This window comes from Crotalus tigris, unplaced genomic scaffold (genome assembly GCF_016545835.1).
Source record: "Crotalus tigris isolate CLP2741 ecotype Arizona unplaced genomic scaffold, ASM1654583v1 scf7180000018523.1292444, whole genome shotgun sequence".
Taxonomy (NCBI): Eukaryota; Metazoa; Chordata; class Lepidosauria; order Squamata; family Viperidae; genus Crotalus; species Crotalus tigris.
This window is the reverse complement of record NW_024097056.1, coordinates 54,099-77,585: the sequence shown is the minus strand read 5'-3', so window position 1 is coordinate 77,585 and position 23,487 is coordinate 54,099. Positions and strand designations below refer to the sequence as shown.

Sequence of the window (23,487 nt, the reverse complement as noted above, 5' to 3'; positions counted from 1 at the left end):
AAATGGCTGCCCAATCTCTTCTTGAAAACCTCCAGCTGTGGAGCACCAACAACTTCTGGAGGTAAACCATTCCACTCATTAATTGTGGAAATTAATCACAAATTAATCATCCCAGAAGTGTTATATGGTCCAGCTCCATAAAAAAAACCCATTGCTACCAAGATTCTCGGTTGATTTTTAGATTCATAGCAGATTTATCTTAATATTACTGGGGCACAGACTCCAGGTCAACGCAAATAAAATATTTCCCCACCATTAAGAGGGAGGAAAAATGGCTGCCAGGGCTGAGGATCTGACAGTCGACACAAATCCTGGCCTTGGGAGAACGGCGTTTTTTCACTGACAATATTCACTGAAATAATTTCACTGAATTGTTTACCTCCTGGAAGAAATTCCATAATCAGGTAAAGGTTGTGTTTGTCCTGAAAACTATAGAACATCTTTACGACCCAGGCACCATCCGCTTCAACCAGGATGTCTCTTTCTGCTCGTATATGAGCCACCTGTGAAGAGGAAGAGGGCAAATCAAATCCAAGCTGAAAGTTAAAAAATGGATCTGCCTCTCCATCAAATTGGTACATAAACAGCTTTCCATGCAATGAAACTTTTTTTTTTAAACAATTTTTATTATTTTTCCATTTTACACCAACAGAAGCTTAAGAACCAGCATGGAGATATGGTGGTCAATTACAAAGAGAAAACAATAACATTATATATATACAATTCACACAATATTTCTTAAAACTTCCCTCTCTATCTATGTAGAAATTATAATCAATTAAATTCAAATAAATTCATTCATTAATATATCTAAATATAATAATAATAAAAATAAATAATAATAATAGTAGTAGTAGTAAAGTTGGAAGGGACCTTGGAGATCATCTAGTCCAATCCCCTGCTCAGGCAGAAAACCCTACACCATTTCGGACAAATGGCTGTCCAGTCTCTTCTTAAAAACTTCCAGTGTTGGAGCATTTACTGCTTCTGGAGGCAGGCTGTTCCACTGATTAATTGTTCTCACTGTCAGGAAGTTTCTCCTTAGTTCTAGGTTGCTTCTCTCCTTGATTAGTTTCCACCCGTTGCTTCTTGTCCTGCCTTCAGGTGCTTTGGAAAATAGCTTGATTCCCTCTTCTTTATGGCAGACCCTGAGATATTGGAATACTGCTATCATGTCCCCCCTTGTCCTTCTCTTCGTTAAACTAGACATAAATTTGCTTAATCAATAAAAACTTTCAACCGCTCAATATCAATATAGTAATCGAATTAATACACTCCTATAGCCAATTCATTCTTTAATATGTTGCTATATATAAATTAAATGCTTAAATCAGAACCAACGCTCTCTATTTAAATTATTGGAATCTCGCAATGAAACTTTTACTGCTGTTAGGTGTAAGGCGGCCTTTCCTAACTCACTGTTCCTCAGTAGAGGTTGGACTATCAGATTGGTCTCCTATCCTCCAAAGCTGGAGATATCTGGCTCTACCGATAGAAGAAGATATTTTTAGCTCAGGGTTGAACTGTGAGGTCCTTGGTGCTCTCTGAGTTTGTTTTCTTGGAAACATTTCACTGAAGTGCAAACCTCCCTCCCTTCTAGCACTGAGGATGTTACCTAGTTGGGTCATGAAGTGTCTACAAGAAAACCGCCAAGCTCAGAGAGCAATAAGGACCCCTCAAATCGTCCTCTTCCTCCTTCTTCCTTCCTTCTTCCCTCCCTCTCTTCTAGCACTGATGATGCTGCACGCCATGCTGAGAGCATCAATGATCCCTCTCCCTCCCTCCCTTACACCATTCTAGCACTGATGATGTTACCTAGTTCGGTCATGAAGTGTCTACAAGAATAGCTCAGAGAGCAGTAAGGACCCCTCAAATCATCCTCTTCAATCTTTGGCTGCCTCCATCTATGTGGACATCTGCAGGCAAATCAATTATGATAGAAGAGAGTATTGTACTAGTTCTCCTTCTCCTTCTCCTCCCCCTCTCCGCATACTCCTCTCTCTTCTAACACTGATGATGTTACCTAGTTGGGCCATGAAACATTTGCAAGAAACCCATCAAGCTCAGAGACCACCAAGGAACCCTCATGTAAACCACGAGCTACAAATATTCTCCACTATCAACAGTGCAAACCCCTCTCCCTTCTAATACTGACAATGTTACCTAGTTGGGTCATGAAACGTCTGCAAGAAAACCACCAAGCTCAGAAAGCATCAAGGCCGACCTCCTCCTCCTCCTCTACAAACCCCTCCTCCTCCTTCCTCCCTCCCTCCCTCCCTCCCTCCTAGCACTGATGATGTTGCCTAGTTTGGTACTGAACCATCTGCAAAAAAAAAACAAAACCCACCAGAGAGCACCAAGGACCCCAGCTTTTCTGGCTATTTCGGACAATTTGGAAGGGTATTTGTGATGGTCAAAGACCTGCTCTGAGTTGGATGTCCTTAGCTGATCCTTGGAGCACGGCTCTTCTGTTTGACTAGTTCTTTTTTCCGTCATTTCGACTCTCAGCGTGCTATTTTGTAAGCCTCCTAGAGCTGTGTTTGGATCAGACGGGCATTCAAATGGTAGTAAACAATTTTTTTTTTTTCCCCCTGCCAGAAAAAGTCAGCAGGAGAGGCGGCAAACATTACAATTTTCCTTCCCCAGAGGGGTAGGTTTCCTGGAAGGCGTTCCAAGAGAATGAGGGAAGCGCCACTTCTCTTGATAACCCTGGAATTTTCGCATCTGGCCTGGTGCTCAAAGTTTACAACGCAGAGTTGGTTTGGCGCCATGTATACCGCCTGTTTCTGGACTTCCACGAAGGAAAAGGGATTGCATTGTCTCCTAAAGGGGTCCTGCTCCCTTTCTTACTCTTGGCTTTTGAAAAACAGGAAAACTTAAAACAACTTTTCCCCAAAGGAATGAGAAAAAAAAATCACATCATTGATGATATGGCTTAAATAATAATAATAATAATAATAATAATAATAATAATAATAATAGTTGGAAGGGACCTTGGAGGTCATCTAGTCCAACCCCCTGCCCAGGCAGGAAACACTATACCATTTCAGACAAAGGGCTGTCCAGTCTCTTCTTAAAAACTTCCAGTGTTGGAGCATTCACCGCTTCTGGAGGCAGGTTGTTCCTTTGGTTAATTGTTCTAATTGTCAGGAAATTTCTCCTTAGAACTAAGTTGCTTCTTTCTTTGGTTAGTTTCCATCCATTGGTTCTTATCCTGCCTTCAGGCATCTTGGAAAATAGCTTGACTCCCTCTTCTTTGGGGCAGCCCCTGAGATATTGGAACACTGCTATCATGTCCCCCCTCGTCCTTCTCTTCATTAAACTAGACATACCCAATTCCAGCAACCTTTCCTTATATATTTTAGCCTCCAGTCCCCTGATCATCTTTGTTGCTCTTCTCTGCACTCTTTCTAGAGTCTCAACATCTTTTTTACATCGTGGTGACCAAAACAGGATGCAGTATTCCAAGTGTGGCCTTACCAAGGCCTTGTAAAGTGGTATTAACACTTCACGTGTTCTTGATTCTATCCCTCTGTTAATGCCGCCCAGCACTGTGTTGGCCTTTTTGGCAGCTGCAGCACACGGCTTGCTCATATTTAAGTGATTGTCCACTAGGATTCCAAGGTCCCTCTCACAGTTACTACTATTGAGCAAGGTACCCCCTATACTATACCTGCACATTTGGTTTTTCTTGCCTAAATGTAGAACCTTAGAGCAGACATGTCAAATACAAGACCCGGGGGCTGCGAAGTGGTTTCATGTGGCCCACGAAGCCATTCTGCAAACAGTGAGGGAACAGGCCCCGCTGCCTTGGCCCTGGCTGGCCGGGAGCCCATGTACAATTTTGTGGTGGCCCTCTATGCTTAAACGCCTTCAGTCTTAGCTCCACAAGGCAGTCTAGAAACAGCGAGGAATCAGCCCCTGCTGCGTTGGCCCCGCCCCCTGGGTGCATGCTGGGAAGGTGTCACCCTTTGTGAGGAATAAAGAAATGGACCATGTCTTGGTGCTTGCCCCGGTCCCACCCCCTTCTGCCAGAGACCCTCAGATCTGTCCCACTCCTGCCCAGGCCCCCACAGGCACCCTTGACGCCAATGATGTAGAGCTGGCCATGCCCACCCAGTAGGCCACACCCACTCCATTCACGCCCACCCAGTAGGCCACACCCACCCTGGCCACACACCCCCGAGGGCAACCGCAATGCTGATGCGGCCCTCAATGAAATTGAGTTTGACACCCCTGGCTTAGAGAGAACAACCTGTGTAGTCAGAATTTATTTATCGTACGACACATTCACGTCTTATTTCAGTAAAAAGGAACCCAGGAATAAAATTCTGCCCCATTTCAGTAAAAAAGGAACACGGGGATAAAATACAAAAACACAGAATATAACATCTGAAATCTTCACAAGAAGGTGACAAATGCCCATCTAAGTTGCAAGTGTTATTTTTTTTTATGTGATTTGTCGCAGACAGGAAAATCAGCGAAATCTTCATTATTAAGCTCTGCTTTGACCTTCTGGGACTATGTGTTGGACTCAAGGAGCCCTCAGCTTACGACCACAATGGCGTTTTGCTCCATTTTACGACCTTCTTGTTAAGTGACTCGTTGCAGTTGTTAAGTTAGTAACACGGTTGTTAAGTGAATCTGGTTTCCCCATTGACTTTGTTTGTCAGAAGGTCGCAAAAGGGGATCACGTGATATTGCAACCGTCATAAGTACATGCCAGTTGCCAAACATCCAAATTTGGTCAGGTGACTATGAGGTCACTCCAACAGTTGTAGGTATGAAAAACAATATAACTCAGTTTTTTCAGTGCTGTTCTTAACTTTGAACGGTCACTAAATGAATTGCCATAAGCCGAGGATGATCTGTGGTTTGTTTTTCGACTCCACAGCGTCTCCAATATCTATCGTAGCCAGTGCAAATTCTGTGCAGTGTTGTCCAAATCACATTGGGCTGGTGAAATCAGTCCTTGGTCAAAACAACTAGTTAACAAATACACATACAATAGTGGCCAAAATTGTGGAAACCTTTTGGGAAAAGTGTATTTTTGAGGTTTGATGGCTAATAACACCACTTTTTTGGGGGGAGTAGTACCATAAAATTATATATCAATGGAAAGATAATTTAATCAAGAATGTAATGCAACAAAGTTTGTTCAATTATCTGTACTGTATTCTATGAAAGGTTATAGCCAAATAACCAGAAAAAGGAAGCACAACTTGCTTAGGTTGATCTCAGGTAGCTTTCCTTCATCTGATTGTAGCCAATGAGCGTGAGTGTTTAGAGAGCCAATCGGGTCTCATCTTGTTCTGGTAAGGAGCCAATCAGATCACAGTAGGATTCAGTGATAGATGTCATGTATTGAAGCTGAGAGGAGGACATTTGTCAGCGTGTTATGTGATGGCTATCAAGTTGGTTGGAGGTTTTTTTGTGTTCTTTCATTGTAAAACGTAATAAAATTAAAGTCATGGTGCAAAGAGTTGACTGGTCACCCAGAAAGCGATGTAAAATAGTATTGTTAAGTAGACAAGGCTACAGTTACAAAGAAATTAGAAGAAAAATGGGTGGAAACTTAACCAAAGATGGCATTTCTACTGTATACTTTTCCCAAAAGGTTTCCACAATTTTGGCCACTACTGTACAATTCACTGCAAAAAAATATATGTCTTTCAGGCACTGGTTTGAATGTGCTTTGGAGTTATATTTGGAAACAAAAAAGTCATACTTGCTCCTTTTCCAGCATGTCAGCTTTTCTCAATATCTTCATGGCGTAAATATGACCCGTGTCTTTTTTCTGAACCAAGCGAACCTAAGGATTTAAAAGGAGGAAACTTTGAACCAGAAACTTGCCAGTTTTGAAGCACTAATTCAAAATGAGCATGAAGTTGTCCCCTCCAGTTGTTCCCAAGCTTAAAGCAAATGTTGGCATCCAAGGCCATTTTTTCCTATCTTTAGGGCCTTCAGTTCCAGAACATCCAGATGTTTCTGTATTTCAAGTTCCCTGCAAGCTCCATCCATCAACAAAGTCATCTTTGAAGACAATTAGCCAAGCCAAATGGAAAGTAGCAGTTAAAGGCCCAATGCAAACCAAGCACCAATCCTTTAGAGGTAAGATCATCTTTATTGTCATTTTTTTATTGTGGGCACATTAAAAATGAAATTCTATTGCCTGCTCTCAAAAGGAAAGTATATATCAGTGGTTCTCAACCTTTTTAATGCCGCAACCCCCAACCGGTCGTAAGTCGAGGACTACTCAACCGGTTGTAAGTCGAGGACTACTCAACTGGTGCAGCACCGTTTGCAGAATGGGACTTTTGGCGGGCTCAGCAGGGCAGAGACAGCCTGGACAATTCCTATTGGCTTTTGAAAGCCAATCGAATTAGACTCTATTCAAGAGAGTCTATTCTATTGGCTTTCAAAAGCCAATAGAATAAAAGGGAGTAGCACTGCTAAGGAAAAGGGGAAAAACAATGGTGGACTGCGTTGTTTGGCGACCCCCGTGAAATGGTCGTTCGACCCCAAATGGGGTCCCGACCCACAGGTTGAGAACCACTGGTATATATTTACCTATAGACATACACAACACGCATTTACACGTGTTATATACATACATACATACATACATACATACGTTCTGCTTCCGATATCATGAAGGAATTCGCTTTATTTATTTATCCATCCAATTTTTATTGGGTCTTGTTCATGCATGGAAGTTGCACTTTGGACTGAGGTGATAGGTAAATCATATAATTAATAGGAAAAATAAATAAGCACACAAACAAAGAAACAACAACAACAACAAAAACCAAGCGAAGCCTACTCTGATATATGACCTTGCCTAGAGAAGCAAAGAGTCCCAGTTAGGTTAAAATCAGAAATCTTTTAAGGCGATGTGACAAAATAAGAGATAACAAAATAACAGAGTTGGAAGGGACCTTAGAGGTCTTCTAGTCCAGCCTCCTGCTCAGGCAGGAGACCCTATACCATTTCAGACAAGTGGCTATCCAGTCTCTTCTTTGAAAAGGAAGACTAATGGGAATTAACCAATATTAATTAATTAACTACCACTCTTCAACATCTGAAGGAAAAGCCATAAAAAAAATAAAATAAAAGATCTGATGGTTTTGTTCTCCTTGAAGAACGGTTGAAGAATTAGGCACGTGTAGGCTAGTGAAAAGAAGGACTAGGGGTGATATGATAGCAGTCTTCCAGTATCTCAGGGGCTGCCCCAAAGAAGAGGGAGTCAAGTTATTTTCCAAAGCACCTGAGGGCAGGACAAGAAGCAACAGATGGAAACTAATCAAGGAGAGAAGCAACCTAGAAATAAGGAGGAATTTCCTGATAGGGAGAACAATTAACCAGTGGAACAACCTACCTCCAGAAGTTGTGGGTGCTCCATCACTGCAAGTTTTTAATAAGAGACTGGATAACCATTTCTCTGAAATGATATAGGGGCTCCTGCCTGAGCAGGGGGTTGGACTAGAAGACCTCAAAGACAGTGGTGGGATTCAAATACTGTATATTCCGGTGTATAAGACGACTTTTGAGAGCGTTGAAACAGCCTCTGAATTCGGGGGTCGTCTTATACGCCGAGTCATGTTATATGCAGGAAATAAGGTAGTTTCTGGCATATAAGATGACTTTCTAGGCATGCGACTCGGCGTCGATCGTCTTATATGCCGGAAATAACGTAGTTTCCGGTGTATAAGACGACTTTCTAGGCATGCGACTTGGCGTCAATCGTCTTGCGACCCGGCGTCAAACTTGGGGGTCGTCTTATATGCCGAGTCGCCCTATACGCCGGAATATACGGTATGTGAAAACCGGTTCTCTGTGTGGATGCCGTTTCCAGAAGTCCATTCTGGGCCTGAGCAACAAAAAATTAGCTCCCGGTTCTGCCGAAGTGATGCGAACTGGCTGAATCCCACCACTGCTCCAAGATCTAACTTTGTCATTCTGTTATTCCTTCATGGAGTTGACTCAGTGTCCTGCCAAGTGGTCATGAAGATATCCCGGAAAATAATTCTTAAGCCCGACGTCCATATCACTAACCTCACCAAAAGCGCCTCTCCCAATCACTTTCAGAGATTCAAAGTCATCCAGGCCTAGCCTTGTCCTCTTCAGCCTCAGAAATTCAGTTTCTTTGCGGGCATGCTGGGATCTTCGGAGCTTTTTCTGAGGGCAACCAAGCATCGTTAAGGATTGCCGTACTTTGAAATTATTTTTAAACCACAAGGTGGCATGATATACTAATTTAATTCAACACGAGGCTTCGGCCTTTTACATCCTCCAGGGCAAAGAGAGAGCTATCTCTTGTCCCGCGCTCTGAACAAAACAAGCCACATTTTACATTGCTATAAAGAAGAAATAATATCGCGTGCAATCAAGCAAGTCCTAACATCGCAATTTAGGAAGAAACACGATAGCATCGCATTAACAGCATTAATAACTACATATAATTTGAAGGAAGTATATATATATATATATCTCCTTGTTTTTCTTATTAAACGTGTGTGTGTGTGTGTGTGTGTGTGTGTAGGTCTTTGGTTATTCGGGTTTTCTCCCATGTCAAATTGGAAGTGTCTTGGCGACGTTTCGACGAAGTCTCATTCGTCTTCTTTAGGCTGGTGTTTTCGGCTTTGTGCTTCTAGGAGTTCCTAGAAGCACAAAGCTGAAAACACCAGCCTGAAGATGACGAATGAGACTTCGTCGAAACATCGCCAAGACACTTCCAATTTGACGCGGGAGAAAACCCGAATAACCTACATACAAACACCCGCGAAAACCTCAGAAAATATAATATAAATAATTCATTCTGTGATCTACGGCTGTAATAGAAAGCTATACACTTGTAAAACTTCTACAAATGGATAAACTGTTAATTGTACAAAAGGAGAATCTAACTTGGTTTAATTCGATTATCATAGGCACTGTTTATAGCTTGTGTATTCCTTGACAGAAGGACTGTTAATATTTTAATTTTTCTGGAAAATACAGGTAGTCCATGACTTGTGATCACTGGTCCCAATCATTGTAAGTTGAGGACTATCTGTGTATACAGAATATGAGGAAGTTATTATTTTGTAAATGTTAACGTCTACATGGCATAAATGTTCAAACTGGGGAGCCCTTATCACTATTTTGTTTATTTACCTACAAAGTATTTATCACACTGCAGTTCCTTTAAAACAGCGGTTCTCAACCTATGGGTCGCGACCCCATTTGGGGTCGATCGACCTCTTTTGTGGGGTCGCCAAACGCGGCGATCCGCCATTTTGTCCCCTCCGGGGGCGCGCCGCGCCTCCGGGGGGGCGGTGCCGCGCACGCGCGCTGCGCGTGGGGGCGGTGCCGTGCCTCCGTGGGGCGCCACTGCACATGCGCGCCGCGCGTGGGGGCGGCGCCGCGCCTCCAGGGGTGGCGTTGCGCATGCGCGCCGCGCGCGGGGGCCCCACCCCCATGCGCGGCCGCACCGCGCATGCGCACAACGTTTGTGTGACGGGGGTCGCCGTCACACAAACGTTGAGAACCGCTGCTTTAAAAGAAAGTGTGTGTGTGTATATCTGAAAATATTCTGATTTATTTATTTTTTTCGCTTGACCTTTCTCCCATTTACTGCTTCCTTCTGTTGACTTTTTCTGGCTGATGTTATTAAAACAAACACACACAAAAATCTGCCTGCAACATGAAATTACTAAGTACTGTACCAATCCCAAACAGACAAAACTATAAAAACTTCCAGCTTTGTGAGTGTCTAAATTACCTCTTCATCTGCTAAGCCTTCTTTCTCCATAGCTACTTCTAGTTTCTTCTGCCTAAGTTGGAGGTACACAAACACACAAAAAAAATAACCCATCACATATTATGAAACAATCCACATTTTTTACATGTCATTGTTTTTTGCATGCCAAAACAACTAGACACAAAGACAGTTTCCCCCCCCCCATCACTCTGCTAAACATGTAATTCCCACAGTATTATCTTATTTATGCCTAAGGATATCTAACCATGCAATAGGACTATATTACTATTATCCTTCTCATCTTTCCTATTACCAACTCCTATTGGTATCTTATGACTTTCACTTTGTTGCTTGTATTTTATGATACATGATTGTATCTTATGATTTAAATCCGGAGACAAATTCCTTGAATGTCCAATCACATTTGGCCAATAAAGAATATTCTAATTTATTTTAGAATTGAAAATAAACGGTTGTTTCACTTCAAATACGGAAACCTGGGTCCAAAGTTTGAGTTACACAACACAAGCCAAGTTAATAATTATGGAGATCCCCATTTAAGGAAAAGAGAGTTAGAGTCTGTCTCATTCCAAAATTCTACCTGTTGCATTATTCAAGTTCTCATCCAGATCTCTTTATTGGTACAATAGTGGCCAAAATTGTGGAAACCTTTTTGGGAAAAGTGTATTTTTGAGGTTTGATGGCTAATAACACAACTTTTTTGGGGAGTAATACCATAAAATTATATATCAATGGAAAGATAATTTAATCAAGAATGTAATGCAACAAAGTTTGTTCAATTATCTGTACTGTATTCTATGAAAAGTGATAGCCAAATAACCAGAAAAAGGAAGCACAACTTGCTTAGGTTGATCTCAGGTAGCTTCCCTTCATCTGATTGTAGCCAATGAGCACGAGTGTTTAGAGAGCCAATCGGGTGTCACCTTGTTTTGGTCATGAGCCAATCACATCACAGTAGGATTCAGTGATTGATGTCATGTATTGAAGCTGAGAGGAGGACATTTGTCAGTGTGTTATGTGAAGGCTATCATGTTGGTTGGGTTTTTTTGTGTTCTTTCATTGAGTGAGCTTGCAAAACGTAACACAATTAAAGTCATGGTGAAAAGAGTTGACTAGTTGCCCAGAAAGCAATTTAAAATACTATTATTAAGTGAAGAAGGCTACAGTTATAAAGAAATTAAAAGAAAAATGGGTGGAAGCTTAACCAAAGGTGGCATTTCTACTGTACACTTTTCCCAAAAGGTTTCCACAATTTTGGCCACTACTGTACTTGAGACGGGGGGTGAGGAAGGGATTTATTTATTTATAACTACAACTTGGCAAAATTTCTCCCAACACCTCCGGGATGCTAAACCAAAACCAAGAAAACGGGAAAGAGAGACATTGTAGGATTCAAGCTTCACATTAAGTCACGGCCCACATCGCTATGATGGATTGAAGGAACGCAAATGGCTGCATCCATTCGACAGTGAAACCGAGCAAACCGTATTGTGGCTTAGTGGAACGTCTGAACCCAGGCATCATAGTCTGTACCGAAGTTTCTCAACTTGGCAACTTTAAGACATGTGGACTTCAACACCCAGAATTCTGGTTTCCTGGTTCCGACAGATGAAACTCTTCAAAGAATTTCGAGGCATTGTTCACCTTAAAGAATCTTTATCTGAGTAGCCTAGCATCGGCACTAACATAATCGAAGCCAAAAATTGAATTCCCCTCCCCTGGGCACATAGTATCAAAGCACAATTCCCTCCCCCCATTAACAGTCATAAATCAGATTCTCCAATTAGTTTGAAATGCAGGCTTCCCCTCCAGTTCTCCAGCCCGCCAGTTCTTGTCATCTCCTATTTCAATAACCTTAGTTCACACACTAGTTACAGTATTGTTATGTCTAACTAAACTCTCATGCACATTCCTCCCCTCAGCATCACTTAACTCTAACTCTAAGAGTAAAACATAAGAAGAAAATGGTTGCTTCTCCATCTGTTGTCCAAGCAAAAACATCCGATGTTAGCAACGTTGACATCTGGATGTTGAAATCCACACGTCTTAAAGTTGCCAAAGTTGAGAAGCACTGATCTGTACATTATGCAGGTAAGCCTCCACTTAACAACAGTTCGTTTAGTAACCTTCCGAAGTTACAACGGCACTGAAAAAATGACTTAGGACCATTTTTCACCCTTACAACCATTGCAGCATCCCCCTGGTCATGTGATTTATATTCGGATGCTTGGCAGCTGACTCACATTTATGACGGTCGCAGTGTCCCTTCCGACCAGCAGTCAAGGGGGAAGCCATATTCACTTAACAGCTGTGTTATTAATTTACAACTGCACGGAATTCACTTGAGAGATGTGGCAAGAGAAGCCGTAAAATGGGGCCAAACTCACTTAACCAATGTCTCACTTAGCAACATAGTTTTTGATGTAAATATAAGGATGGAACATTTTATCATATGTGGTGGCAATGCCCTAAAGCAAGGAAATACTGGGAACAGATAAGAAGATGGCTACAGGAGATAACAGGAGAACAAATTGAATTTAATGCTGAATTATTTCTATTAGGAATAATAAATCAAAAGATAAAGAAGCAACTCCAATATATTATTGTACACATAGTAACAGCAGCACGTATTGTCTATGCTCAATGCTGGAAACTTGAAAATATACCAGCTAATGATATGTTTATTCATAAGATATTAGAATGTGCCGAGATGTATAAACTTACGCTATAAATGAAAGGCAAGGAAGAAACAGAATTTTATGAGGTGTGGGATAAGTGGTATAGTTGGTTAGAACAGAGAAACAAAAATGTATAGTAATAAATGTAAATAACTGTAAGAGATACACGACACAGTACTGTTAAAAAAATGTTTAATGTTTTGTAAATTGGAAAAATGAAAAATAATTTTTTTTTAAAAAAAAAGCAACATAGTTTTTGGGCTCAATAGTGGTCATAAGCTGAGGAACGCCTGTAGCTAAGTGTATCTATCATACCAAGCATTTAATTCAGCTTGATACAAGACCAGAAAAAAAATTTAAGGCATCAGAAAAATAAAATTAAGGTATCTTTTACGTCTTGCTGCAGTTTTCTTCCAAATTTACTTCCAACATATTTGCAAAACATTTTTATCTATAGTTAATTTCTCTGCCAGGGGACACACTATTTAAGGGAATAAACCAATTGCTAACCATATACGTTTTAAAACTATTTTTCTCTATGAAATATTTATTTCTGTAATTTATAGACCTGCTGTAATTTGCAGTCCAAGATCCCAGATAGCTTACAAATCCGGGTAGTCCTCAATGTACGATGATAATTGAGCCCCAAAATTTCTGTTGCTACGTGAGACAACTGTTAAATGCCTTGTTTTACGACCCCTCTTGCCGCAGATGTTAAATGGATCACTGCAGTGATTAAGTTAATAACACAGTTGTTAAGTGGATTTGGCTTCCTCTTTGAATTTGCTTGTGAGAAGGTTGCAAAAAGGAGATCATGTGATTCCGGGACACTGCGACCGTCATAAATATGAGTCAGCTACCAAGCATCTGAATTTTGATCATATGACCCTGGGAGGATGCTGCAACGGTTGTAAATATGAGAAAACGGTCCTAAGTCGCTTTTTTCAGTGCCGTTGTAACTTGAAACGGTCACTAAATGAACCATTGTAAGCCAAGGACTTACCTATAGAAAGAAAGGGGCAACAATGACAAAAATGTAATGGTGTCCAACATAGATAATTGCATCTCGGACAAAAAAGTTTCCATCGCTTGAAAAATATAAGTTTTAAAAAATAAATTTAGGGGGAGAACAACCACTAAGAAGTCCATCAAGAAAACATCAGCTGAGCTTCGGAGGTCTTCTTCATCTTGGATGTTCCTTCACAGGAGCTCTCAACACAGAGAAGACCTTAAAGATCAGGTAGATTAAGTAGAGAAGAGGGCAAATCCTTCTTAATTATAGGTATGAAAACCGGCATTTGGAAGCAGCAGTTGATCATGCAACTTGACTGGATGTGATCACAGATTAAGCTAGATCTGCCGCAGCTTCCAATCGAATTTCGAAGCCAACTCTTCATGCAAAAGGCATTGTGAAAGTCTAAACTGGAGATTGCCAAAGGTGGCCAAATCACCTCCACCCAGATAAGGTTTGCAGCTGGCAAACAAGGTGTAAGATACGCTTTGTCAACAGAAGTGTTTGAAGAGTAACAACGGTAGTGCCCAAGAACAAAATTTGCCTTGGTCTTCTGGTGAAGTAAACACTAAAAGAAAATTAACATTATACACGATTCTCCACAATTAAAAACAAACGGTAAGGACTTTTCTCTATTTGCTGCTTGAGTAAAGTCTCCTTCGACTTGAATTCGTCTCCTCGTAACTTCGCAGACCCATTCCAATACGGGTAGCCCTTGATATATGGCCACAACTGAGCCTAAAATTTCCATTGCTAAGCAAGACAGTTGTTAAGTGACTTTTGCCCCCATTTTATGACCTTTCTTGCTAACAGTGATTAGGTTAGTACAGGGGTAGGCAACCTTGGCTCTTTTATGACTCGTGGACTTCAACTCCCAGAATTCCTCAGCCAGCTTGGCTCAGCATGGAAACCTCTCCCTTCCTCTCAGCGTGGCTGGCTGAGGAATTCTGGGAGTTGAAGTCCACGAGTCATAAAAGAGCCAAGGTTGCCTACCCCTGAGTTAGTAGTACGGGTATTGTCAGAAGGTCGCCAAAGGGGATCACATGACCACGGGACACTGCAACCGTCATAAATAGGAAACAGTGGCCAAGCATCTGAAATTTGATCACGTGACCATGAGGATAGTCGTAAGTATGAAAAAATAGTCCTAAGTCACTTTTTTTTAGTGCCAATGTTAACTTTGAAGAGTCACTAAATGAAATCCAGGCTTATCTGCAGTTTTCTTGGCAACCATACGAAAATGCTCCATCTTTAGAGATTTCCTCCCCTCCCCCCCCTCCAATTTTCCTGGTGGTCTCCTATCCAAGCATTAAGCAGGTCTAACCCAGTTTATTTATTCCTTAGATGCATATTCCATCCTTCTTCCAGTACTTCCTTTTTCCATTTCTCCCTACAACAAGCCTTGAGGCAAATGAAATAAGAAAGAAGGGCTGAAGTCACTTAGTAGTCTTCTGTGGCTGAGGTCTCCTCAGGAGAACTTGTGTCCACCAAACATTTCTCGACCGTCTTAGCAATATACTAGTCAGGGTGCTACATTTTAGGTGCTGCCTACTTGTTCAGCTTATTTTGGGGGGGGGGTTTCCAACTTTTCACATTGTGATGTTGGGTATTCTGCGTTATTATCAACCAGGAGGATTTTGGTGAGGAAAAAGCTGGGGTATAAATAAATAAACGATTGCTCTTGAGTCCCATGGGCAGTGGGTAACCATGGCCTTCAAGAGAACTTCCTTCCAAGTAAGGGTGGAGTCCAAGGAAACCCTTTGGCTGCCTCCATCTATGTGGACATCTGCAGGCAAATCAATTATGATAGAAGAGAGTATTGTACTAGTTCTCCTTCTCCTTCTCCTCCCCCTCTCCGCATACCCCTCTCCCTTCTAACACTGATGATGTTACCTAGTTGGGTCATGAAATGTCTGCAAGGAAACCACCAAGCTCAGAGAGCACCAAGGACCCCTCATGTAAACCATGAGCTACAAATATTCTCCTCTATTAACAGTCCTCCTCTCTGCAAACCTCTCTCCCTTCTAATACTGACAATGTTACCTAGTTGGGTCATGAAACGTCTGCAAGGAAACCACCAAGCTCAGAGAGCACCAAGGACCCCACAGTCCTCATCCTCTTTCTCCTTTTCTCCTTCCCCTCCTCCTCCATTCCACAAACCCCCACTGTCTCCTAGCACTGATGATGTTAGCCAGTTGGGTCATCGAACGTTTGCAAGAAAATAAGCCAAGTTCAGAGAGAGCACCAAGGACTTCACAGTTAAACCTGAGCTACAAATATTCTCTTCCAGCATAATTGATTCGCTTGGAGATGCCCACACAGATGGAGGCGGCCAAACGCTTCCTTGGACTCCATCCTTACTTAGAAGGAAGTTCTCTTGAAGGCCATGGCTACGTTCAGAGAGCACCAAGGAGCCCACCACTCAATTCTGGTTCCCACCAGTCCGTTCTTGTCCCCAACCAAAGGGTGACCCCAACTAGAGAACCCCATGCCACGTCTACACCTCACCAAAGATTTGATTTCAACGCAGGAGGGGTCCTCTAATACCTGGTTTCTCGTTCTTCATGCTGCAAGATGAGGTTGCTATAAAAGTTCTCCAGCGTGAGCTTGGCCACCGTGACTCGCTCGCGGGTGTGGTTGCTCATAGGAAAAGGCGTTGCAGTCCCTGCAGTCATTGCCATAGTAACCTGCATCGAAACAGGGCCCATAAAATAATAATTACTCAACGGAATAAAAATTGTTCCTTGTCTTCTCCTCCTTCTCCTCCCAAATCCAGTGTGGGAATACAGAGTTCCTTCCAAGGTTGTTTGGCAAGGTGACACGTTCTCTGTCACACACCTCTGGCCATCTGAAATGAATAAGCCCAGCTTGAATCATGCAGGAAGCAATGATTTTTTCCTTCTTTTTTGGGGGGGGGGGCGAAACTAAGCAATTTGTGTTCATATTTTCAGCCTAGACCAGGGGTAGGCAACCTTGGCTCTTTTATGACTTGTGGACTTCAACTCCCAGAATTCCTGAGACAGCATGGGGGAATTATGGCCCCTTCATGACTCGTGGACTTCAACTCCCAGAATTCCTGAGCCAGCCATGCTGAGGGAAAGGGAGAGGCTTCCAAACTGAGCCATGCTGGCTCAGGAATTCTGGGAGTAGAAGTCCACCGGTCATAAAAGAGCCAAGGTTGCCTACCCCTGCCCTAGGCCGCTTTATGACTGGTGGACTTCAACTCCCAGAATTCCTGATCCAGCCACATTGAGGGGAAAAGGAGAAGTCTCCAAGCTGAGCCGTGCTGGCTCAGGAATTCTGGGAGTTGAAATTCACGAGTCAGAAAGCGGCCTAGGCCTAGGCCAGAGGTAGGCAACCTTGGCTCTTTTATGACTCGTGGACTTCAACTCCCAGAATTCCTTAGCCAGCCATGCTGAGGGGAAAGGGAGAGGCTTCCAAGCTGAGCCATGCTGGCTCAGGGATTCTGGGAGTTGAAGTCCACCAGTCATAAAAGAGCCAAGGTTGCCTACCCCTGACCTAGACTTCAGACTGCAGCAGCCTTGGGGTCCTGCAGATTAATGCCAAAAAGCCCTCGGACAATTTAGAGATGGTCCTTGACTTACAAAAGTTCATTAAGTGACCGTTTGAAGTTTGAACGGCTCTGAAAAATCCCCACGGTCACATAATCAAAATGCAGACGCTTGGCAACCGACTCATATTTACAACAGCTGCAGCGTCCCGGGGATCACGCAATCAGCTTTTGCAACCAGCTGACCAGCAAAGTAAACGGAGGAGCCAGGCTCACTTAACAACCGGGTTACAAATTTAGCAAGTTCAGCAATTCAGTTAACAACGGTGGTGAGAAAGGTCAACAGAATAAAAATTTAACAACTGCAGTTGTTCAATTACTAACACGGTTGTTAAGTGGATCCGGTTTCTCCATGGACTTGGCTTGTCAGAAGGTCAAAAAAGGGGATCCCCTGGGACACTGTGACCGTCATAAATGCGAGTCGGTTGTCAAGCATCTGAATGTAAATCACATGACCCTGGGGATGCTGCAAAGGTCGTAAGTGTGAAAAATGGTCGTAAGCCACTTTTTTCAGTGCCCCTGTACCTTTGAATCATCACTAAATGAACTGTTGTAAATCTAGGACTACTTGTAAACATCGCTCCCTTCCTTCGATCAATCAACCCACCTTTGGCAGCTAGTTTTGACTTGCTGCTAGCGGGCAAATAGATCTCAACATCATAAACCGAGTTGCTTGCTATTTTATTTTATTTTTTAAAAATCTTGAAACAGAAACAGAAGGGAACATTCAGCTCCCCCCCCCCAAAAAAAATAAAAGCAGCCTGAATATAATGGCCTTGTATTTAAACACCAGCCGTGTAGCCACAGCTGGGAAGTCACGGCATGCAAACAGATTAACAGCCCCATGGAGCACCAAACACATGATCAAAACAGTTGGCCAAAATGAGAAAGTTGTTTTGGAAAAGTCACAACCGGAGGAAAACAATCCTCTATTCTCTCGGCCAGTCCTCTAGCTGGGTTAGGGAATCCCACCATCACCACCCAAGCAGCCCAATTTGCAAAGAAGGGACTATTGATAAAGCTGAAGTTTAAAATGCTTCCCAATTTTATTGGAGAGGAACGAGAAACATAATTTTGAATGAATTCTGGAAGGCTTTCATGGCTGCCTGAAAGGGACTGAATTTCACAAACCGGGCCCTGTTTTTATTTCCAGAGAAAAGACTCTCTGGAGACGAAGCACCTGCAAAAACATGACTCAGATCTTAATTCATAAGAGAGAAAAAAAGGTGATATGAGGAGATAGCGTGCTCTGGAGAAAAGCAATTTAGGGCTTTGGAAACTTGTCCTTTAGTCACGACCCCAATTCTCCTGTCTGTGAAGCGTGAAGTGTGGGCAATCACACAAAACCACACACCCACCGGTCTGCAAAAAAACCTCTCTCCAGAGCCGGTCCCTGGTGTCCAACAGGTAGGGGAACTCTGCACTAGAAACACTATCTCAATGCCAGAAACAGAGGTGACCAAAAAAAATTGAGACTGCATTACAAAGTGCAGGTAACCCACAACTTACAACAGTTCATTTAGTGACCGTTCAAAGTTAGCACACCAACTGAAAATTTAACGAGTGCAGGATTCGCTTAACAACCACGGGATAAAAGGGCGTAAAACAGGGCAAAACCCGCTTTAAAAATGTCCCGTTTAGCAGCGTAAACTTTGAGCTCTGTTCTGGTCATAAGCCGAGGGCTGCCTGTGCCATTCATCACAGTAGATGTCACCAAAAAGCTGAGCAGGGCTAAGTGGCTGAGTTTGCCAGCGTTGGAACTTTGCAACTGCTAGGGCAGAATTAGGCAACCTTGGCTCTTTTATGACTCGTGGACTTCAACTCCCAGAATTCCTGAGCCAGCCACGCTGAGAGGAAAGGGAGAAGTTTCCAAGCTGAGCCATGCTGGCTCAGGAATTCTGGGAGCTGAAGTCCACGAGTCATAAAGCGGCCTACGCCTAGACCAGCGGTAGGCCATCTTGGCTCTTTTATGACTCGTGGACTTCAACTCCCAGAATTCCTGAGCCAGCATGGCTCAGCATGGAAACCTCTCCCTTTCCCCTCAGCATGGCTGGCTCAGGAATTCTGGGAGTTGGTCCACGAGTCATAAAAGAGCCAAGGCTGCCTACCCCTGTGCTAGGGAAAAGCTGCTAGGGAAAATCCCAAACCTTTGCCAGGATTCTACCTTCTTAATGCAGCCATTTGCCACTGCATCTGTTCCAAATGCACAGGTTGTGCTTTCTAACGGAAAAGACAACACAGCTTATTGTTTGGGTTCTCCATCTGCTGTCTGTTTTCTAAAGGTCCCTATCCAAATGCACGAGGATGTTAAATCGAGAAGACGTTAAACCAGAATACAGGTAAGTCCTCAACTTACCACAGTTTGTTTAGCAACCGTTCAAAGTTACAACAGCCACTGAAAAAAGTGACTTAGGACCTTTTTTCAGTTACCACTGTTGAAGGAAAAGTCTTCATCATGGTTCAGTCCAAGCTGGGAATAAACAACATGGCGACTGCTTTAGAAAGAAGGTTGCACTTTATTGAAGAGGAGAGCCAGACAGAAAGATAGCTCTGGTAGAAAAGAGAGAGAGCACATGTAGGGAGTGGGTTTTTATACCCTCTGGGGCTCTTGAGGTTGTTTCCAGTTCCTGTTTGAGGCTTTGTATTTCCTGTGTCATATATTTTTACCTAGGTCCCTTTGGCATCTGTGGGTTAATCCTATTATGTCCTGTCTAAGAGTTTGGGTGGGGTATGTAGATTTTAGGTGTCTTTGTCTTCTTAATCTTCTAGCTGGGGGCCTTCCTGGATTATTTACATCAGCATTTCTACAGAGCTGGTTTCTGCTTGGGGGAGGGAGACTTGGGGCTATTAAGAAAACTGGGCATGCTTTTCTGCCTCTTTAAGATCCTTTGAGGAAATATATTTTTCTGCCCTTTTAATATTTCCTTCTCTGGGGGGCTGACTTTCCACAGTCACGTGATCAAAATTCAGATGCTTGGCAACTGGCATGTACTTATGACAGTCGCAATGTCCCTGGGTCACATGATCCCCTTTTGCGACCTTCTGACAAGCAAAAACAAACAGGGAAGCCAGATTCACTTCACAACCGGGTTACTAATTTAACAACTGCAGTGATTCACTTCGCAACTGAGGCAGGAACGGTCGTAAAAGGGGGCAAAACTCACTCAATAACTCTTGCTTAATGGCAGAAATTTGAGGCTCACTTGTGGTCATGAGTTGAGGGCTGCCTGTTTGTGACCTGAGCATGGACAGAGATAATAATTTGAGGATATTCAGTTGTGTAACCAAGTCTTCAGAGTTGTTGCAGTAAAATGTTATTTTGGGATTGTGTGAATAATCCAGAGAAAGAAATCTTTTGGGCAATATTTAAAAGGCAGAATATATTTCCTCAAAGGAATAATGGAGAAGATCTTTAAAAAAGGCAGAAATGTCTCCACACATCCCCCCCAGCCAGACAACTCAGCAGAAACCAGCTTTTAGAAATGCAGATGTAATAATCCATTCAGGAAGGTTGGAGCCCTCCAACTAGAAGCTGAAGAGACCAGGAAGACAAAGATCCTTAAAATCTACACACCCCATCCAAACTCTAAGACAGGACATAATAGGATTAATCCACCACCATCAGGATACCAGAAAGGCACACTCAGACTCAGATCAAGGTTCATGACACAGAAACAATTCCAAACAAAAGCCCAAGAAGGTATAAAAACCCATTCCCTTCTACATGTGCTCTCCCTCTTTTTTTTTTTCCAGAGTCATCTTTCTGTCTGGCTCTCTTCTTCAATAAACTACAACTTTCTTTCTAAAGCAGTCCCCATGTTTGTTTATTCCCAGCTTGGACTGGATCCTGATGAAGATTTTTCCTTCAACAGTGTGGGGTTTCATGCATCTGAAAAACGGAATTCCTGTTTTTCCTTTTTACATGGACCTCCCTGGACAATTAATGTCAAAGATGGTTTTCCATCTCAAAGCCAGAAAACTGTTCCACAAGTGAAAGTGATCTTCAGAAAACAGCAATCTTTTCCTTCTTGGGGCAATGCAGAATATGAACCATGAATGGAAACAACACAGGCAGGTACAATGATTGACCCAAAACAATGAATCAGACAAAAGAGGTATGACTTTGGATGATTTCATCCCATCAGTCAAGTTCTCTGCTGACAACCTCAATGCAAGGAAGCTGCACCCAAACTCTAGAGTAACGTGAGTTGCTCCAGACAGATGTTTCATCAGCTACTAAGCCAAATAAGGAATTAATTTAGTGCAGACAACTCATACGTAATGTTTTGGCCAGATTACTTTCCCAGCCTTTAGTCAGAAAGCAAAGTCTCTTAAAATAACCTTTCCCGTAATAATTCAATCCTGAGTGAAGTATTAGAAGAGCTTCAGAAAGGAACAATGACCATTTTATTTGAAATTTCATTGCAGACTTTGAGGGCGACTAGAAGCAAGAGATAAATGGAACAGGAAGAGTAGGTTTTCTGCAGCTTCAACTGATGAGTTTAAAAACCAAAAATGAATCTCATATACTTTATTCTATATAGATCCTCCAGGTACCTATAGGATAAATATACAAATGTATTTGTACATTTACAGTAAATACACAAATATACATGTTCAATGGCTGCGTGAATGACCTAATTTGATACAAAGGCAGGGAAAGAATATAACAAATGAAAATAAAATTACCTAGAAAAGCCAGAAGGAATTCCCACAACTAGAAAGATGGGTCATATTCATTACAAAGGGTGCCTTGTAACATATTACACTAACAAGTACAATTTGACGTAGGTTTTTGTAGACCACACACATGTACAGTATCATCTGAAAACTTATGGTTTCATTTTTTTTTAGCCTTTAGGGGATCACTTTGGCACGACTCTAGAGAACTAAAAGAAACTAAAGGGAATAAAGCTGTATCTGGCACTGAAGATCTAGAAGTGGATCTAGAAAATTTGGATATTAATGATGTTGTCCTTGGTCTGGATTGTGGGGATGAAGCAGAAGATCTCAGCAAAAAAAAGCTTCTTGATGAACAAGGTTAAAAAAGATGTGGAAAAATATTGTGGGAAGTCAGCCCCCCAGAGAAGAAAATATTAAAAGGGCAGAAAAATATATTTCCTCAAAGGATCTTAAAGAGGCAGAAAAGCATGCCCACTTTTTTCTTAATAGCCCCAAGTCTCTCTCCCCCAAGCAGAAACCAGCTCTGTAGAAATGCAGATGTAAACAATCCAGGAAGGTTGGAGGCCCCCAGCTAGAAGATTAAGAAGACAAAGACACTAAAATCTACATACCCCACCCAAACTCTAAGACAGGACATAATAGGATTAACCCACAGATGCCAAAGGGCACACTCACAGGAACAACTCCAAACAAAAGGCCCCAGAGGGTATAAAAACCCACTCCCTACATGTGCTCGCTCTCTTTTCTTCCAGAGCCATCTTTCTGTCTGGCTCTCCTCTTCAATAAACTGCAACCTTCTTTCTAAAGCAGTCATGGACGGAACCATGATGAAGACTTTTCCTTGAATAGTATATTGTTCTTATTAATATGTATAGCATTATATCAGATTGCGCCTGATTTCATAACCTTTTTTGCCAAGGTCGTTAAACAGATCACTACAGTTGTTAAGGGAATCACGTGGTAGTTCAATAAATCCAGCTTCCCCATTGATTGTGCTTCTTGGAACTTAGCTGGGAAGATCACAAATTACAATCACATGATCCTGGGATGCTACAACAGTTGTTAAGTACATGCTGATTGCCAAGTGCCCAAATTATTTTGGCCACGTGACCATGGGGACGTTGCAACAATCAAAGTCCCTTTTTTCAGTGCTGTTATAATTTTAATGGTCACTAAATGAATGTCATAATTCAAGGACTGCCTGTTCTTCTCAATTTGCAGAAGGTCAAATAACTCAATGAAGTCCTGGCTATTTTCTTGAAGATCTTCTACTGAAGTAGACAAAAAAAAAACAAAAAAAAAAACCCCAGTAAAATTGCAATTGTGGTATTCTTGGTAGATTTAAATCTGGTGTGTTTGTGCCCACGGATATTTATTTTACAGGTATATCACCAAAAAAAGCTACAACAGCTGTCAACCAGCCATAATTCTAATCTCAGATATATACTCCTAGTGGCTTTCAAACAACTTGGAGTTTTATTTCCGCTATTAATTATAATTGTCCAAGGCCTTAAAGGAGATCATAAACCTCCAGTTTCTTTTACGGCAACTCCTGTCGCCAACAATTCTCCCTTTACAGTCCAAATTGTTTTTGGGGAGCTAAGATCCTTAAAAATACGATTGGCTTTTAAAGAAGTGCTTTGCTGCTTATATCCTCCTTACTTCTTACAACAATACAGGGAGTCCTCGAAGTGTGACCACAAGGGAGCCAAAAAATTATGTTGCTAAGCAAGACATTAGCGGGCCACATGAAACCACTTTGCAGGCCGCATCCAGCCCC

The 23,487-nt window shown here is 42.2% G+C and overlaps 1 protein-coding gene across 1 annotated transcript in view; it reads right to left on the bottom strand.

The window, feature by feature from the left end:
- The window catches only part of STK38L (serine/threonine kinase 38 like), a 46,773-nt gene that overhangs the window by 14,035 nt on the left and 9,251 nt on the right, over window positions 1-23,487 (bottom strand). The window contains exons 2-6 of the mRNA XM_039353416.1: window positions 16,001-16,140; window positions 9,764-9,815; window positions 8,056-8,178; window positions 5,729-5,812; window positions 380-503 (exon numbers count right to left, since the gene is read on the bottom strand). Coding sequence (XP_039209350.1) covers window positions 380-503; window positions 5,729-5,812; window positions 8,056-8,178; window positions 9,764-9,815; window positions 16,001-16,134 — 517 coding nt within the window. The 5' untranslated portion in view covers window positions 16,135-16,140. The remainder of the gene's footprint in view (window positions 1-379; window positions 504-5,728; window positions 5,813-8,055; window positions 8,179-9,763; window positions 9,816-16,000; window positions 16,141-23,487) is intronic.